Source organism: Ischnura elegans, chromosome 8, assembly GCF_921293095.1.
Source record: "Ischnura elegans chromosome 8, ioIscEleg1.1, whole genome shotgun sequence".
NCBI classification, from domain to species: domain Eukaryota; kingdom Metazoa; phylum Arthropoda; class Insecta; order Odonata; family Coenagrionidae; genus Ischnura; species Ischnura elegans.
In genome coordinates, this window is record NC_060253.1 from 67,442,004 (window position 1) to 67,455,943 (window position 13,940).

Genomic DNA, 13,940 nt, shown 5'->3' on the forward strand with positions numbered 1-13,940 from the left:
TTCTCCGTTGATGTACGAAATAAAAATTATTGATAATTAGTTTCTTAGTGTGCTTCATGCTGGCTCTGTATGTAACTGATATGTACCACCTTGGGTTACCCATTTCTATGAGGGTGTTGAGTGTGTTTATTCTTAATTTCATGGGAAATTTTTTAAATTGTAAGAGTTAAAGGAAGTAATGACAATAGAGAGAAGGCACTTGAACTATCAAAGATAAAATGAACTCATTGCATCTTTTGTATCAGGTTGTTGTTTAAAAAAAACTTGTTCATCAAAGAGGCTAACTTTTAAGTTATTTATTTATATCTAAATTTAGAATAATAAATCAGCAGTTCTACAAACTTATCTTGCTCTGTGACCTGTATTTTGCACATATGAAATATGTACTAGGTATATTTTTGACATTTGGTTGTGCTTAGAGCTTGGATGCTATTATTAGTATGTAGTTTTATGGAAAGATTCCACGTATAGTATGTAAGATTAGAAGTTAGGATAAACTTAGGCCTAAAGCTGTAATGCATTTTTGTTGGTTGTATATTTTAATACTTTTAATATTTTTGTCTGATAAATTGAATGGATGATTAGACCATTGATGTTTCATTTGTTATTTTGGTAGTTTTTTGGTTTTTGTAAGATTTATTTCCATTTAAAATGTATCATGTATTAATTAATTCATCTCACTTAGTTTTATATTCTGAAATTCATAAGGATTATGTATTTGTTGGCGAATCAAGGAAATATTAGTTTGTACCTTTTGAACTTATCAAAGTTAATTATGGCAGTTAGCCCTTTATTATAGTACTGTATGAAATAGCATCATAATTGCAAGTATATGTCTTGTAATAATTGAGTGCATGCTATTTTATGCGATTTAATTTACATCTTCAGGAGGTCTTAAAATAACTATAGTTTGACCTTCAAGAATATCATTTATTTCTGAAAGAAATATGTTTAAGATTCTGAAATTTGTATTCCTTCATAAATACAGTATATTTGCACAAATTTGGGTTGAAACCAATTTTATTGCAACTTGTTGTGAATGCTTAATGAATTTTTTCCATTAATAGTATTGGATTTAAGTCAGAGGTTAATAGCTTGATCGAGTAGTTTTTTTATCGATTCAGAATGTATCTTCTCTGTACAAATAATGACTCTCATGTGTAGTATACTTCATATTAAGTTCATTATTAGCTCACACATATTGAATAATTATAACAAGTTGATCCCAGAATTATCAAATTTTAATATTCTATTTTTTACAATATGTTGGAGTTGCTTCTTTAGCTTTCACTGAAAAATATTTTGTCTTCGTATTTATTTTTAATATGTTATCAATGTTTGTCCTTTTCTTTTTTGTATCATTTGTCCCTTGTGGTTTGTATGTATGGCATATAATTTTTTCATCTTTTATGTTTGAATAAGCAAAGAAATGCTGTTTTATAGTTTTGGCATTTAGATCAACTGTGCTGGAAAATAATAGGAAGTAAAGATTTTTCACTATATTGAAATCCTCTGATTTTTACACCGCGTCAGTAAAGATGTAAGATATGCACTTGATTAGGTGGGTGGGTATCATCACTGAAGTAGTGCCTTGTTATGGAATGCATCTCATGAAAAGTCTTTTAGTTCTATTAGTTTCACAATTTTAGAATCTAGTTTAGATAATTTAGTTTAGAAAATTTTATGCTATAGCAATCAAGCTCTCTGCACTAAGTCGTCCGGCTGTGACAACCTTTTTTATCTTTGTTTGTTTACTCATGTCGCTGTCTTTTTTGCTTGTCTATCTTATGCTTGCTTGCCGCAGCTTTGGGTCAATGCACATGGGTGTCTTGATCAAGTTATCGATTCAATCACTTTAAAAATGTAACTCTTTGCTAATATTTTGATGTATGTTAGTTTCACTCATACACGTTTCTCCTCATCTGTGGGACAAATACAAATATATTGTCTAATTTTAGTAAATTTTCACTCGATTTGATTGGAATATTTTTTTAAATCCCAGCTTAAGTAATGGTGTATGTAAAGCATTGTTGTTAATCTCCAGTAATTATTTTATAATGTTAGGGTAATGCTACTTAATTATTTTCAGTTGATTCAGTTCTCTTTTTGTCGGTACATGCGAAAAACCTGAGATTGACAGGTTTATCCGATAAACCATTCATAGGTTTCATTTTGTTGGTGAATGTATTGCTAGAAATTTATGTAATCTCAGTGTATAGCTTTTTTCAGTATTGGTTTATTAAACTATTTCTGTTTTTTGTGTATTTATCACCTAAAATGGTAGAATTAAATAGCTAATGTTTATTTTCTAATTTCAGTCATCTACAGTTATTTTAAGCCCAAGTTGCACTCCACCTGATAAAGGTTTGTTATTCCCTCATATTTCATAATTTAAACTTAAATGTCATGCATAAAAAATTTGTCCTGTTTTAAATTTGCTAACAATTTTTTCATTTATGAACATTTCATAGTTGTATGTTTGATGATTAAAGTTGTTTAATTTCACTGAAGGTTGTCTTATTTTTTTCATTACATTGCCCCCAATTTTCTTTCAGTGAGTTGCACTGTTTGGGAGAATAGGGAAGCCAAGAAGGCAGATCTCTCAGTCCTGGACATAAGCTCTGCCATAATAGCACGCGTAGAATCAATGCCTGACAACATGGATTATTTTTATGGAGGTGAGGTGTTTTTTTGGTAGTCTTGTTTGACAAATTGCTTTTGCTATAAATATTAATGTCTCCATGTGTTTTTTTTATTGTACAGGGTGTCCCATTTATCTTGACCACCCGAAATAACTTTTTGTCCAGATGCAAATTCAAAAATGTGTCAAGCAAGTGTTCATTAGCCGTCAGGGGGACATTAATCAGCATGATTACCTTCCTTGTAGCTTTATTATTTTAAAAGATATGAACAGCAGTATGTCTTTTTTAAATGGCACCCTATATTTTTTATTCGGCAATTCATTTCCTCTCATGTAACTCCTCCTGTTCATATCTTTGTAAGTAGCAAAGCTACAAAGAAGGCAATCATGCTGATTAAAGCCCCCCGGACGGTAAGTGAACATTTGCTTGATGAATTTTTGAATTTGCATCTGGACAAAAAGTTATTTCGGGTGGTCAAGATAAATGGGATACCCTCTATTTCTATTTGAATTTAGTATTGGAAATGTATGTGTTACTTACTGAGATATTTTCGTTGATATCATTTACAGGGTTAGCGATGGGGGGATTGCTGGCCATTCTTCCTTCCTTATACCGCCTGGTTGTTGCTTTAGACTCGGGAGGTACCTCCTCAATACTTGTGACTAGCCCTGATATTCCAATATCAATGGGATCTCTACCATATTTTCTTTATCCATTCCTCCAGCTGTTTATGCTTGCATATTCTATTGTATTTTCTGTTGGGAATTTGGTTGATGCAGCTCTTGGCCCAACTTTATGGTGAGTTGATGTTTTCTTTATAGAAGACTTGATCCTCAAAGACTACTCTCAAAATATTCAGTGATTGTGGCATGTATGATGGGTCCTCAGGAAGTTAGTACTCAGCTACTTTCTTATTCCTTGTCAAAATATTAATGATCAGCATAGCATATCAATGTAATGTAGTGCCATTGCATTGGGAGGGTTATTTGAGTTTTTCAGGTCTTCATTTTTCATTGAATACTCACAAGTATATCAAGTACTTATTTTTTAACTGTCTGGATGAATTGTATCCTACAGGGAACATTTTGTAGTGATTGCTAGTGCAGTTGGAAGATGGGGTGTTGCTTCATTGTTGGTGTTTCTCCTTGCTGTTGCTGAACGAACTTTCAAACAGCGATTCCTATTTGCAAAACTATTTTCCCACCTCACCTCCTCCCGACGTGCGAGGAAATCAGACCTTCCGCACTTCCGGTTGAACAAAGTGCGAAATATCAAAACGTGGCTCTCCGTTAGATCTTACCTCAAGGTGAGCATTTTAATTTGTGTATATTTTTAAGGATTTGGCATGGTGATGGGCTTTGTAGATGAGCTATTTTTATTTATTCCCTATTTCTATGAAAATATCCCTTGCATTAACAATTGGCTTGTTGCATGATTTTTATGAATTAAAAGTTTTATCTTGGTGAAGATATTTTTATCCTGGTATTTTTGCGATATAGTCACTTGGATAGTAGCTCCTGAAATACAGGGTCAATGGCAGTTTCATATGTGTCATTCATCCTACCGACCTTATGTGAAAAATGCTGCTTGAAGGTTGCCTCCATAGCTGTCATTTCTCACCATATACATTGAGATGAAGGTAGAAATTTTGCATTTCTTCAAATAGCCATTCAATGCCCATCTTGATTTAAAGGCCTTGGAAGTATGGTGCTCTGAAAATAATATTGTAGAATTGAATAATTATATTCAATTATCTGTTTCAATTAAGACTTCTGTTTTGCTGTACTATTTTCAGCTATGGTGCCTGAAAAAGAATTCATTGACTATGTTGCTTACCATTATTTATTTATGTATTTCACACACCACTGAAAACAGCACTGTTCGGCCTTTACATCGGGGTTGATAACATTTAACAATCACAAACATCCATGCCCTGGATAAGGGTAACTTACTCGAACTCGCGACCTTCGGTTTGGCAGGCGAGGACTTTACCCCGCCGCCACCGAGGCCGGCGTCCCTAAGATAAGTGTTTTAAGTCTGATGGACTTCATATAAATACTTGGTCCAAGCTTTTTTTGAAGTGTCTTATGCCCTCATATTAACCTGCAAAGAACACAGAAAGCCACATTTCAAAGGAGGAAAGTTTTTCACAAATTTTTTCAGTGGAAAGAAGTCAAAATATTTGGCTGATTATGCAGAATTATCTGAGTAATGGAATAATTTTCAAAAGTTATGTAAATCTCCCATTCATATGAGTTTCATAATCTTTAATACCATTGGTTCATAATTAATTTGATGAGCATGCTTAAACACTTTTGTCTCAAAAAGTCCATTTTTTTGCTTGAATCAGTAGTTAGTGGGGGTGGAAGTGGAAGTGATAAGCTGTTAGTATGGTGAGTCTTTTTCTTAAAAAGCTGAAAGAAATCTCTCGGGATGAACTACCATCAGTTTCGATAAACAATGTGCCCACCCTAATGAGTCTTGCCTCCAATATTTGCGTTTAACTTGAATAATTCTATTCAGTATAAGTAGTTGTCCCTGGGTAATCCCTGGCTGCATTTTCATGGGGTGTAATCAGATATCTAAGGTACATAAGGCACCTTCAGGTAGGTTGATTTTCAATATTATGTCTGAGATCAACAACATCATTCTATTGTGGTTTGTGTGATTTTTATTGTCATATTTGGAGACTGAAGGGATATTTGGGTGTTAAATTTGTAGATATATATTACAAACATTTTCCAGGTGACATTAATTTGGAATTATCAGAAGAATCATTTTCTCGAGGTGCTGATATTATATTCTTGTGCTGAATTTGGTTTGTATACCTTGATGTTGAAATGATATATATTTGTAAATTGTTAAACTTGTAGCGAAATTTTTCACTATCCTAAACGAGAAAAAGTCGCGTTTTATTACTATTTAGGACGAGGAAGTGCCTATCCTCAATACTATTGATGGTGTTACGTGCGAATTTTCTTGTCTCGGTAAATTGGAAAGAAGGTGTCAATTTTTGCGGTAAACAGAATAAATTAGCATTTTCTGCTCTCGCATATCTTCAATTAGCCAGTGAATGCCCTTAAACTTGCACACGCCTGAGTGGAAAACTTGACGCTACTTAAGTTCTGAGCGCTTTTTTCTTTAGTTGGTAGCTGGGTCTGGCTAGGTCGGCGAGTTTCACGTATTCATTAGTTAAATTTTAGTTGAAAGTACCGATATGGAGCCAAAGAAAGACATAAAGAATGACCATCATGCATCTCCGCTGAAAATAAGGAAAGAATTTAAAACCTAATAGCGAAAACTAATCATCCTCCGAAAAATTTGTAGAAGCTTCTGGCGTTACATATTCACTATTCGTTACTATCGTATTTAGATCTCCCTCGTTTTCTCCTACGCATTTTGTATGTTCGTAATGGAGCTTTTACTTTTCCCCTTTGTTTTAATGCTGCCTGTTGGAAATGATCTTTTATGGAGAATCGAATTTCTATCGTTATGGCGCAATTTACCATTCTTGCGCAAATTACCACTGCTTCACAATTGGTCTCAGCATTTCGTATTTATTTAACGCCGCGCCGGTTGACGCTGATGGTTTTCGGGTTGCCTACGTGTAAGGGGTTTGTCGCCAATGAAGTGCCATGATACTTTACATGTGGGCTTTTTTTCTGTGTGTTCATGAATGAAGCTCTTCCCTCGAATACTCGGCGAACTAATATTTTCTTTTCAATTTTGAGGGCAGAAGTTTTTGAGCCGACAGCCATTATTTTTTTGCGCGGTTTTCTGTGAATTACACGTGGAATGCCTTGTTTTATAAATACATTGTCTTTGTATTTATAATGCATTTCCTTCTGTCAAGGAAGCAATTCATGTAAATGTAACATCATAATTTATATGCCTTTAATTTTTGACTTAAAACGCACGTGAATCCTATTTTAGCTAAGTACATAGAAGTTGTATTAAACTAAGAAAATTATTACATTGTTAAATGTAATGAAGAGGGAAGTGAACGCAGGTGCTATCTAAGTGATTCATCATCATTGGTAAACAATCCTTAGATTTAACAAAATATCGTAACCATGTCATTTACATGTATTTCTTTATTATCTATTTGAAAATTTATGGTTATTTTTTTATGCATTCACATTATTCTTTCATTATGTATCCTTAGTTTGGTTTGACGCAGCTCTAAACTTAACTACCGTGTCTATCAGCTAACCCTTTTTACATACGCATTTCTCCTTTCACATCCTTCTTTACTTGTTCCATATATTTTTGTTCAAGGTCTTCCTTTTCCGTACTTGCCATATCTAAGTGATTGTATGTATGTGTATAGTATTTGGGAAAGGTTTCCGAAGTACCTAGAGCTAATTTTCGCTATGATTCAAGGGTGTTGAAAAATTCGATGATGGCGTTAGTCTGCTCTTAACGCCAAGGGGTCTTCACGTGCCTTCTTACGGACGGAGTACTATACTTGAAGTTAACGCCATCAACGCCCAATAAGCTGTAGAAACCGCCATTGTCGGCTGATGAACCACGGCAGATGAAATGTGAAGATAAGACACTCCAGCCGCCACGTCTATTCGATTCCACAAAACATTCGATTAAGATGCCGGTATTTGATCAAATATAATTCTACGCTATGATTTGGATAAAAATGTATTCGACCTATTTACCGCTCGAACATCGTCCTCTTTCTCTTCCTGCGTGACCACCGCTACTCTCTAGAGCATGTGCTTGCGTATTTTCTGTTTGTTTCGTAGAGAGAGTTGGATCATAAATCTTCTCTTTTCCGGGATGTCTTGGTTGGTCTTCTTCCGTACCCTCACCTTATTGTGGCTCCGTTGGAACACCTGCCTCCACTGAATAAGAAATGCAAAGCCCTTCGAAATAAAAACTGGGTAGTCTCTTGAATTCGTAGTTCCTGAATTATATAGCTCCAAAAAATGAGAATTACTCCGGTTGGGTGATATTTGTGGAAAACTATCGATTCGTTAATCCAAAAGGGCTTATATTTGTGGTTTGAAGTACGAAAACATATTTTTTAGAATTTTACTGATTTTGTCATGTTTCCGTTGAAATTAGTATGTGTAAAATATAGATAAAGTATACGTTTTACGATTGTATAAATCGTAGTGTCCAATTAATTTCGAGGTCTTAACAGAAGGAAGTTCCAAAACTGTAGAGTTACTACAATATCTTATATTTCCTTCGAAACTGATTTTTTTTTGTTAAATCTTTTTACATTGCTTCTTAGGTATCTCGTAAAGTAGGAGAGATCATGGCAGACTAGAGACGATTTCGTTTCTTCTCTATGTTTATTTTACAGTTTGACTCGCGTGCGTGGGAAAATTATTCTGCTTATTACATTTGTTACAAATTTAAATCCTCTTAATTCGTAGGGTATGGGCGTACCCGAATATTACAATGCGATAGGCACATTTATCAATGCGCTCTTTTGTTCGATGTAGGATGGCTGCGTCTTTGGATATCGAAATGAGATGGCTGGCCTTCTGTGCAGCCTTATTTAATGGTAGACTCTTCGAAGTTGCATGCATACTTAGGCATTATGGTAACGGCATTTTATTTTAGCCCAACTTCGATCTATTTCCACAGCACCTTTCAGATAAAGATATTGTTGTGATAGTCGATGAAATACCTCTTCAAAGTTGACCTTTGAACCGTATGATGCGGTATTTATGGTTATTTTTATTGTGTATTTGCTTTTAATTCCATTTTAGCAAATATTGATGTAAAATGGATGAGATCAGGAGAACTAATACAGCAGATTTTGATAATACTACTTGATGATAGCTGGAAATAGTGGTATAGAGCGTTCCACATTTAGTTGACAGTACGGGCCTTATGGATAACAGTGTTGCCAAGCTTCCGGTCCGCCGGCAGGCATCCTAACAGCGTATGCAACCACACATAATATGGCGCCAAAACGGTTTAGTTCAAAAAGGAGTTAGGGATCGCACGAAAGACTGCGTAAATTAAGGAATTTTTTAGCGTATATTACAATACCTTTGCGGCAGTATAAAAGGAAAAGTCTTTTGTTATTTCATGTACGTACTTATTCAATGCACAAACTGAATAATGAATAATCTGTAATGTAAAAAATAACAATAAATTGAAGGATAATAAAAATTATAGCCGCTCCTGAATGAGACAAAATTTCTATTCCTTCCATATTATGCAATATTTGTTGGCTCTAGCTAGTATTACATGAAAGGCGATTTTGTATAAGACATCATCAATCTTTAATTTTTCTAAATTTTCCCGTACTTGGTTTATTGTTAATTAAAGATCTCTTTTCAAGCTGACATCTTCAAAGCTAATTTCCTTAATGTTCTCTTTCTTTCACATTGTAGTAGGCAAGGATTCCAATTTCCTTGAGTAATAAGAGGCATTATCTACCACTATAATTGATCCTTCGGGTAAGTTTGCAAGAAGTGAGTGCTCAAACCATCTCTCGTAACACTCGCCACCCACTTCTTCATGCTCATCCATTGAGTTCTTTTTGTACAGAAACACATGCGATGCTCCTTTTATGAACCCATTTTCCGTTCCTGCGTGTATAATTGCAAATCGACATCCTCGGGAAGTGGGGGCCAAGCCCAGTATTTAGTCCAGCAAGGAAAGCTTGACGCGGATTTTCTAATTGTTTGTTTCGCAAACTAATGTTCACTATTTGTCCAACATTAATCCAACTTTCGCCTGTTAATACTCTCGTCCTGTGTTCGCGACGATATTTTTTTAGCTGCCTTAAATAATAATTAATTGTGCCACCAACGAATAATATCATCCCTTTCGATAAGGATGATTCTTTTCCCCCTGCGTTCGTACACGAAGCCTATGTCCAAAAGAAGCCTATGTCCAAAAGATGTTGTCCTTTTGTAATCTGGGAGAATACTATCCATATTCACCGGGTTTCAGATGGATTTTAAAGTCGGAGGAATAATTTTCACGAAGGATTCATGTACCTTCCTTCTAATTCCCGATCTCACCAAACCGTCGAAAATCACTGCTCTCGAATTTTGTAAGGCTGTCTAATTTCTTTAGTTTTTGAAGGAGTTACCAATGGACCATGGGAGCTTTCCTTTCTCACTCTGTAAATAGTGAACTCCTAGCACCCAGTAGCCTTCGAAGCGTCTCGGCAGGCCTCACTAATGCTGAGAGATTTCCTTATGTACGAGAAGACTTTGAGCACCAACCGTCTTTCGCGGCTTATGAGCTTCTCACCTTTTCTCCTCTTCTTTGTATCGGACATATTGATTGGGCGTGTTACAGCAAAGATAAGTGTAAAACACACTTCACAATTCTCAAGTTCAATACACCACACAACACTTGTTCACTCCAAAAAAATGCAATGACAAACTGAACGCCTTCGTAAATTCTTCCCTCGGCCCCTTCGGCCTGGGTCGCTTTTGGGGCAGGTTTTATGGTACCCTATGAAAGGAACTCAGAAAAAACCCAAGCCCCCTTTTGTAAATGCGTGCACTGGATGGGGTAGTGTTTGGTACAGATTATGAGATATTCTTTTTCTTGGTTTCCCCGATGGGACCTAAACACCCAAGGCGAAAGTCTTACTTCCAAGCCGCTTGCTTACTTTCGTGTATCAATGTATTCAGATAAAAACACTGCTGTTACGACGTATAAGTAGGTATTCTCTGTTTAGGATATCAAACGAATACATAAATACATTTCATAGTATGCATTGACAAAAAACTCCTTTTCCGCCCGAGAATTTTCCCTCTGCGCGCAAGAAAAAGCAAGAAGCCCGCCCAGCGGCACCGTAATATTTTTTCTTAAGATCAAAACCTTGTAACTCGCTTCAGAATTGATGTAAGTCAATGATTTTTTCACCAAAAATAACCTTGTAGTTTTCTCCACATTTGGTACGCAGCCTATAGGGACCTACGACATAAGAAACGTAAGTTAGTAAGCGACTACTTTTTACCTTGCAAAAATCAAAATTTTCTTGTCCTAAAGTGTGTTACGTCGGCATAACAACATTAAAACTCAATATTTGTACAATTGGTGAAGATCTTCAAGCAGAAAATAGTGTGAAGAATTTTTTGCAAAAAAATTCAATTCAATACAGTCAACGGTCAGGCAGAAATTGCGAGAAGAAGATAAAGTAAAAAAATACACGTTTCTGACGGAAATTTACGGAAATGTTTTTTATAGCTTTTGTTATAATTTTTATCGAAAAACTATTGGCGCTAATGAATGCAGCACCTTTTTCTACATTAGAATAAAATTTTTAATCAGTGCATAACGCAACTTTAATTTTCGTGCTGTTGTTGACAACACCGCGCTCCTGGCCTTATGGAGATTAACATGGGAAACGATTCTCCATAAGAGCCCATACTGTCAACTAAATGTGGAACGCTCTAGCTTTCATCGCCTTCATGTCGTCGCGAGTGTCTCTCTTCCTCTCTTAACCCCTACTCCGGAAGCGTCGTAGGGAATGATCGCGTGGCCTCCTTCTTTCTTCCTTCCCTTCCTTCCCCCATCGGGCTGCAGTGTGGAAAAATCGCGGGCTACATTGACCCAGCTTCTAGAGCAGGGGTTCCCAAACTGGGGGGCGCGCCCCCCTGGGAGGGCGTGGAGAAAGTCCAGGGGGGGGGGGGCGTGACACCCAAATGATATAAATAAAAAATTACAAAAATTTTATCAATAAATTTTTGAAGATTTCTCCATTTTTTTCGAAACTTGAAAACATAAAAATAAACAACAGCAATTGATAGTGCAATAGGAGTGTGATACTTACCTCGATAGATCATATTCATTGTAAGATAAAAAGATCTTTTTATTTTCAATACATCTGCTTACAAAAATGAAGCATCTTCACCTTCCTTAAATTGAAAATGTATCTGTGTTACAATGTTAAATTTTGTATCAGTAATTATATTCGTTTTTCATGTAATACTTGTTTTAATTTTCATCATGCGTACAATTATTGAATCTTTCCATTCTGCGTTACCGCATTCATCAGTGAACAAAAAAATCTACCTACTCACCGAATCAAGTAGGCACGTACTTGATCGAGTACAAGTACTTGTACAAGTAGGAGTTGGTATGAACGGCACCGTGGAAATAGGGTATTGCAAAATGGAAAGCTGATATGTGTAGCAGGGGGGGGGGGGCGTGGTACAAAAAAGTTTGGGAACCCCTGTTCTAGAGTGTATCTTAGCGGATTCCCTGCAATATACCGATCCACCCTTCCTAAATGGGCAAAGTTTTAGGATCGCGTTTATTATCTAGAAAGTTATACTTTCGTCGTCATCTGGTCATTTATTGAAAAATTTTGGAAAGCTAGCGGAAGCACTTTTATGTATTTATTTATTCCTGCACAGAGTTTTTAAATCATGGCATATCGAAGTAGATCGTACAACACAAGCGTCCTCACGCACCTGTTGTAATAAAAAATACATTTTGTAATATTGATTTTAATTCGATTTTCCTGTTAATTCGCAGCCCCTTTTGGTTAATCTTAGATGCCCGATACTACCAGAAAATTTCTAAGGTTCTATTTCTATTCCATCGGCTTTATTTTGGTACTGTATCTATGTTTCCACAATCTGTTATCTCCCGCGTTAAAAGGAGAACAGTTTTTCCTCTCGTGCCGCTATTAGTTCGCTATTTCGTCCTCAGATGGCAGTTGGGTGCTCTCAGCTGACGTGCGGCTAGGGGACCTTGGCGTGAGGAACACCTGTTGGCGGCGGGTTAACCTGTGGAGTGATGTAATGGATTTAAAAATGGATGTTTGCCGAATCGTTGACCATGAGATAAAAACACTCAGGTGGTCGCGTTGTGCTCGGCTTGAATGTGTGCTTTTAACCATTGATTCGTTTTACCGCGGGCTCGCACAAGAAGAACACCTGGTCACCCTCTCGTAACACTCGCCTTTTTTGTTTTGCCATGCATCCCTCTGTATTTCCGTTCGTTGCACCCTGGTCGTGACTATCGGTCTAAGTGGAGGAGCTGATTGTCGGAGCTCTATCTCTCAACGCTTGGCGAGGCAATGCATTCGCGATTCGTGTCGGTTGATGAAACGTTCCTCCATTATTGCATTGTTTGAATGTGTGAGCCAAAGCGTATAGGCTACATCTTGTTAGATCAAGACTTAACACTCGCATATCCTTGTTCTGATTCATATGGTTCGCCTCTTTAGTTGCGATAATTTGCGTTTGATTATTGCGTTCGCAAATAAAACTGGAATAAATTTGCCTCAATGATGAGGTATTTTCTTTGTGCCTTTTGTGACGAAGATTAGGGGTATAAATTGATAGTAGCGCCCGAACGCAGCAATAATCATTGCCACATTAAAGATAAGTGGTCACTGGACAGGACCGCAGCCTCTGAATTATGAAAAAATAAATCAGGAAAACCTAATTTGGGGTAAATTTTTATCGCAAACCATTGATTAAATGAGTCATTACAATATTTCCTCTGAATTAATTTTCGTACGACTTGTTTCTTTGTGGCTGAAAAAATCTAAAGTACATAATGTACAATTAATTTATAGGTTGTAAATTATGCACTAGAGAATGTTGTAAATGAAACGCGTCGTGCGAAAATAAATTTAGAGACAATTTTGCAATGTCTTTTGTGACCAATGTTAATAATTTACTCCACATCGTGCCTGATATCATACAGTCTAAAAGTTAATTTAAAGTATTCTACTTGAGCTTAAATATCCAAATAGCCACTTTTAACCTTTTACGTGTATGTCGCATGCCAAACAAGGCTATGCTGCAGCCGCGCCGCCGAGTTTGCTGGGAATGAGATCGTGTATATCCTAGGTGACATTCATGACTAGGATTATTACTCACAAAGGGAGTGTCACAAAACTGGGTCTTTGATTTCAATCAAACTTTGTAATATTGTTGTCAACCGGGAGCTCTCCACGAATCAACCTCCATATGGGGTTATATAAGCCAGGAGCGCGGCTAGGAATTATGGCTGGAGGGGGTTATGGTGCAACTAATACCGGTGTTGTGTGGGGATATGGAATACCCACCAGGATAAGCGGTAGGTGCGAGATTAATAAATTGCGGAAATTTAAGATAAACGGTTCAAAATGGTGAGTTTTACGGCTTTCTGAGGGACATTTTATTAATTCTTACACTATTCTATTAGTAATATCAATCCAATTAAGTAAAATCGATTAAATTTAAATATTTCTCTGATCTTTGGGGGGGGGGGGTTAACCCCCAAAACCCCCCCTTCGCTGCGCCACTGATATGAGCAATTGTGTAAGCAAAAACGCAGTTAAACTTTTACAGACCTAAT

General features: G+C 36.5%; 1 protein-coding gene across 4 annotated transcripts in view; it reads left to right on the forward strand.

Annotated features, from left to right (window-relative positions):
* LOC124163252 (protein PHTF2) overlaps positions 1–13,940 on the forward strand; it is a 118,786-nt gene that overhangs the window by 21,016 nt on the left and 83,830 nt on the right. For all 4 annotated transcript variants that reach the window (XM_046540023.1, XM_046540022.1, XM_046540025.1 and 1 more), the window contains 4 exons: positions 2,319–2,364; positions 2,556–2,678; positions 3,212–3,440; positions 3,720–3,948. In XM_046540023.1, the coding sequence (XP_046395979.1) occupies positions 2,319–2,364; positions 2,556–2,678; positions 3,212–3,440; positions 3,720–3,948 (627 nt within the window). The remainder of the gene's footprint in view (positions 1–2,318; positions 2,365–2,555; positions 2,679–3,211; positions 3,441–3,719; positions 3,949–13,940) is intronic.